Raw genomic sequence first — 6,000 nt, 5'->3', positions numbered from 1 at the left:
TCTGGCCGAACCTTTTTTACAGCTGGTACAGAAAAATGTCAACGAAATCTCTCCACTTTTTTTTTTAAAGGGTTTTAAAAATCTGACGACACTACAAATGTAAACTAGTCTTAAACTCCCCACGTTCCTGGACAAGGAAGCCTGAAGACTGTAGATCCATGGAGTCAAGGAAATACCCACAAGTTATAATTCCCCACCCCCACCCCCCAGGTTGTTTGGTAGAAATCACACAATACTCGAACTTGGTTTTGGACTGGTTTTAGGTTACGGTGCACGAGTCTCCCCAGAAACTGATGGAAGAAGTTCTGCTCTCATTTCAGTCCCATTCTGTGCTCGCCGCGGACTATGTGGGAGGAGAATTCGTATTTGTCATGGCTCCGGTGGCCACACAAATTACACTCAAAAGGGTCACGGAAGCCGTGGCATCCCATGTGGATGGTGAACATCACATAATCCAGGAAGAGGACACGGCAGTGGTCACATCGGTAGACCCCAATGGGTTCGCCTTCCTTGTTGAAGACTTTCAAGACGTCACGAGGACAAACGACGGGTGGCCTGAAGATCTCGTAGGACCTGGGGTGCTCCTTGTAGACCAGGAGCCCATTACGGGCCTGCAGAGGAGGAGGAGCTTGGTTCTGGTGGTAGGCAAGGTTCTGGTGCTCCTCTTGGTTGCTGTCTGAGTCTGTGGAATCTTGGCCACTGTTGTTTGGAGAAAGGCCTCTGTCGGAAGACATAGCCTTGTCTCTCAGCTGGGCGTGGCTCTTTTCCACTTCCTGAGGGTTGCCATTGGGCACTTCAGAGCGGGTGAGCGCCAGGGGGTACAGGCTGCTGATCACGGGCACCATCTCCGAGGTCGGGGGCGCCGCGTTCTGCACAAGTGGGCGCAGGGCTTCTGCGCCAAGGTAACCCATGGAATTGTTGATGGCTTGTTGGTCCAGCATGCATCCTTGCAACATGGCCTCCCTCTCCTTCTCGTACACAAAGCTGGGGTTGTAATTCACTTCAAAGCTGGAGCGTTTCTCACCTGCGGGATAGAAGGATGCATGAGGACGTTACAGGGTAAAGTTCTAAAACCGCCTTACATTTATACCGTGGCAGCATGAAAATACTTTTATAAATAAATAAATTTTGCGTACAAAAGCATCTCTGTGCCACCATGTTCTAAAATATCAGGGCAGTGCACAATATCGCAATATAAGATACTATTAAAAACAATACATGGGGTATTGAGGCCCCACCCCTATTACAAATTCTACTCTGTCGCGACCTGTCCTCTTCCTTTCACTAGCATTCCTTGAACACTTTCAGGTCTAGCTTAAGGATTATTTTATTATTTATTTATTGAATTTATATACCGTCCTATACCTAGAGGTCTCAGGGCGGCTCACGAAAAAATCACAATATATAAAATCAAAATAAGAACAATATCCCAATATCACCCCCCCAAAAAAAGAGCCGCATTTTAAAAGAGTCTAGGATGTCCATCAGGTCAACCAAAGGCCTAGTTAAAAAGGAATGTTTTTGCTTGGCACCTAAAGATGTATAATGAAGGCACCAGGCGAACTTCTCTGGGGAGAGCATTCCACAGACAGGGAGCCACTGCCAAGAAGGCCTGTTCTCGTGTTGCCACCCTCCGGACCTCTCAAGGAGGAGGCACATGAAAAAGGGCCTCAGAAGATGATCTCAGGGTCTGCGTAGGTTCATGTGGAAAGAGGCGGTACTTGAGGTATTGCGGTCCTGAAACCTGCCTTTTTTAAACAGAAGCTGACATTCTCCAGCAGCTGAATTCTGCAGCCAGTACTGATTTCTGCATTTCTCTGGTACAGTTAGAGTACCATGGGATCCATTTAGCCTTGGCCATAAGGCAATGGAATTCTGCTGCCACTAGCAACATTTTCACACACAGCAGGCAATGGCGTTTTTCATATTAAAATCCTCTGTGCTTGAAGGATAGAAACTAGAATGTCAAACCCTTGAGATATTTATCACTGGCAGTACTATGACTCAAGGACCACGAAACTTGGCAGGCTGTTTCAGTGGATGGGTTTGAAACCAACCACTCACGTTTCTTTAGTAATGTGCTTGAGAACCCACTGACAAGATTCTCTGTCAATCTTGTGATCCATCTGATAGATAAAAGGAATTTTAAAAAGAAAAAATCCCCCACAGAATGACATTTGTCTATGACTCAGATGCCAGTTCTAGAAAAGATGAATCAAAGAAAATTAGCCCCGTTTCTCAAGGGATGCTGAAAGTTTTCAGTTTCTTGTTTTGAACTCATGAATACGATTAACTAAGAAAATATCCAGCGTTAGGGCGGGCTCTGTGCAGGCAATAGGAAGACTTATAAATATTTGGTATATTGTATTGCAAGCCCCGGGAAGTTCCTGTGTGTCTCTGTACATTCTGCAGAGATAAACTTTTGGGATTTTTGACTACGTGCTATCTGATGCAGCTTCCCACAAAGCAATTAAGAAGTTGGCCGATGGCCCAGGAGACTGAGCAGAGGGAGTTATTCTTCCTAGAGATATTGGTTGAGGTCTTCATATAGGCGTGATGACTCATGGCATTCCTTGCCGGATAGTTGGTTGGTCAGTGTGGTGTTCTGAGAGTCGTTTGGAGTTTGTTCAGTGAGAGAGTTAAGATCCGTGTCTGTATCCCGTACATAGTAACTTGTAAAGTCTGCTGTAAATAATGAACACCCCTAAGTAACCAAGTTACTGGTAGCAGCGTCTTGTTCCTGCTTCATCCTACCTGCCTGCAACTGATTGCTTCTGAAAGTCTGTGTATGCTCTGCTATATTCAACTGGGTCTGGCTAAGATCCTGCAACAGGTAAAGGTTGCGAAACATCAATATAAACTGCATTCCTATATGAGAACTGCTAGTGCAGTCCTTGCAACTCAGTTTTAGGGAAGGGGAGAAGATGCTGCCATCACTACAGTCGCGTTCTCATGGCTGTGCTTTACCTTTGGCACTTACAGAAGGTGCCACTGGGGGTGGGGAGCTATCCCTGGATCCCTCCCTTTGGTCATCCAGCCATTAAGATCCAAGCCTTCTCCAATTCGCATGGCTCCCTCTCTTCACCTGCACAGTCCTGTCTTGGCTATTGCTTTTTCTTGGTACCATTTGAGGACAAGAGAATGTTGGGAATGCTGACCTTTTCTATAAGATTGGATCCACAGTTCAAAACATCTTGATGCTTTTTAGCATTCTCTCTTAGAGGAAGCTTAAAACGTTCTGTTCACCACACAACGAAGACAGTTTGTCCTATCCATATGAAACTTTCATGGTGAATACGTATTTCTAGCCACAGTTCGGTGAAGAATGGCTAAGTTGCAACAGTTCAACTATTTGGCAGAGGGGTGTGAGCAGTATTTTTGCCTTGAAAAAATATATGCTATATTTCTCCTTCTGGCTGTGGAAAAATGTATGTTTTGCATTTTAAAATGGACCTTACAACACATGTTTAGAATGGAGAAATATTAGGATTACCAACCATAAAGTATTTTATTTACCTAACCAGTAAATTTGCATTCTACTAGATAACCACTATTGTGTTTGAGGGGGAAAAGGAAAGTCTAGATTCTGCTATGCTTTGCATATGACTCACTACCCCTATCCTGGTTTGCTGTATTCCTCCAAGCACTGCACTGGCTTTGATACCGCTCAGCAGAATCAGTAATTCTGAATTACAACTTTGTAATGCTAAGGTGCTCTTGGATTCCTGCTTGATCCAAAATGCAGGGGTAGCTCCCCTCCCCCTTACATTTAGCTTCGCTCTCTGGATATTCCAAATGAGTACTCCTCCTCTCGTGAGTTAACACTAGGCCTGAGCCGAAGGGGGGCAAAGCTTTCAAAAGCTCTAAAAACACCTCCTGTTTGGGGGTTAGCACTGTGAGAGAGAGAAAAAAGTGTTTGTGGAGTAGGGGTAGTCAGAAAAGGTTCACCTTTGGTATATAAGCAGAAACCTGGTAGGGAAAGAGATAGCAGAGGGTGAAATATTTCCACCCTGTGGCAAACCCCAAACCGGAAATGTTTGAGTCACTAAGTAAAAAATAGGACATATAGGAATTATGGTTTCCACCTGCTCATTTGTGCCCAATCTGATCCACTTAATCGCACAGCGGCAGCTGCAGACACTCAAGGGTATTAATCACAGGTGGCAAACCACAAAGTGACCCAGAAAACACTGGCGCAATTTCAACTGCGATCAAGAACATGGAATTAAAAGAAACAACAACCCACAATGCACACGCTTATGACATTGTTTTGGGTGGGTGTAGAGTTGTGGGTGTCATTTCAGCGATTACACCCTCTCAATTAATGTTTTTATTTGACCTGGCCTTGTTCTATGAAGCTCATTGCCCTTCCTCGTTTCCCAACCAGGGACTGTGGGGCCTGAACAGAGAACTGTGGCCCCCAGCAGGATGAGGGGCAGGAGTGAGAAAATCTGACAACCTCGGTTCCTCACATTTGCTCATTTTCCCAACCTTAAGTTCAATTCTCCACACTTCCATATCTGTTTGCAATTCCTTCAAAAAAAAGGAGTCCTGAAAATCCACCAGCTTTTTAGTGCAATTTTCTCCTAATATCCACATTTCTGCAAAGCAATTTCTCTTCATTTACATAATGCGTTTGCATCCTATGTTCACTAATACAGGCGTATCTATGTACGCTTTGCCCCGGTACATGCATTTTTACACACATTACTTGGTCGCAGAACTGCATTGCAAAATTCAGCAAAGTGTACATTTTTGAAGGGATGGCTGTGTTTCAGTTTGCGTATTTGTTTCAGAAAGTGCAACTTAGACAGTCTCCCTTTAAATGGAAATTGGATTGTATTTCCCTCCCATCCTAAGGTGGTAGCATGGCCTGTACCTCTTCAGAACTGCAGGTAGGAATGCCATTCTCCCCCCAATATTTCCGTAAACTAACACATCAAAGACAAAGTTGTGAGATCAGCCCAGCCTGCTTCTTCCAGTCCTAGTTTCTACTTGCAGAAAGTGGTCCCCCATTTGAAAATATGCATTTGAAAATATGGTCCCTTGCCTGTCTGGTGCTGTCTAAGATGGTGCAGTCCATTTTAGTACCTCGGGGCTTTACTATTTCTAAGATGACAGTAACACAGTCACGCCACTTGCTGCTCTGTCGTTCCCTGGCTGCAAGGCAGGGCAACACACAGAGTAATGATGTCATCACTCTCCTCTCAATGTCTAATTAAGCTCCAAGTCGTAAGATGGTGAAATGGACTGTACTACTTGGGAGAGGTGCAGGTTGGTGGATGTGACCAGTGCCAGATTTATGTGTAAGCTAAACAAGCTGTAGCTTAGGGACCCCACTCTCTTGGGCCCCCCCAAAAAATATACTTCATAATTGTATTTCACTATTAATATACTTCTTCTTAATTGTATTTCAGTTCAACAATTACTTTGATAATATACATATTTTGTTATGTGCAAATGGACCTATTAGGTCCATAAATTACCGTATAGCATATATTCAACATGAAAAACAGAGACAATTTGTTGTTGACAAAGGACGGCTAGACATATAAAGGGCCTCATTACCTTCAGTAGCTTAGGGCCTCATCAAACCTAAATCTGGCCCTGGGTGTGACATTTTTAAATGCTTCTGTAAGGGAGGCAGAATCCTCCTAAGCAGAGGACTAGTAGAGCAGGAAATGAGTACTGCTAAAATGGTTCTCCGTATTTTAGCACCAGAAGATATTCTGCCATCTGAAGATGCACAGCCTACCACCTCTTTCATATCGATTCAAGACTCTTTGGCTCCTTATTCCCACCATGCTTTGCTGTGAGTGTAGACCAGGCTCAGGTTCTACACCAGATAATCACCTCAGTTTCCCCCAAGCACAGGATCCAGAAACGGTTATCCATTAATATAATTGTCCAGTTCCTGGTATCTAACCCTCTGCTACTTGAGTTAATGCCTATGTCTGTGTTCCCCAACCTCGTGCCTTCCAGAAATTTCGACTACAGCTC

At 44.2% G+C, this 6,000-nt stretch overlaps 1 protein-coding gene across 1 annotated transcript in view; it reads right to left on the bottom strand.

Moving 5' to 3' along the window:
* Positions 1-242: 242 nt before the first annotated feature.
* Positions 243-6,000, bottom strand: part of IKZF3 (IKAROS family zinc finger 3) — a 59,758-nt gene continuing 54,000 nt past the window's right edge. The window contains exon 8 of the mRNA XM_053361892.1: positions 243-1,024. Within this exon, the coding sequence (XP_053217867.1) occupies positions 312-1,024 (713 nt within the window). The 3' untranslated portion in view covers positions 243-311. The remainder of the gene's footprint in view (positions 1,025-6,000) is intronic.

This window comes from Podarcis raffonei, chromosome 13 (genome assembly GCF_027172205.1).
Source record: "Podarcis raffonei isolate rPodRaf1 chromosome 13, rPodRaf1.pri, whole genome shotgun sequence".
Classification (NCBI taxonomy): domain Eukaryota; kingdom Metazoa; phylum Chordata; class Lepidosauria; order Squamata; family Lacertidae; genus Podarcis; species Podarcis raffonei.
Note: the sequence above shows the minus strand (reverse complement) of the source record. Positions and strands in the feature narration are given on the sequence as shown.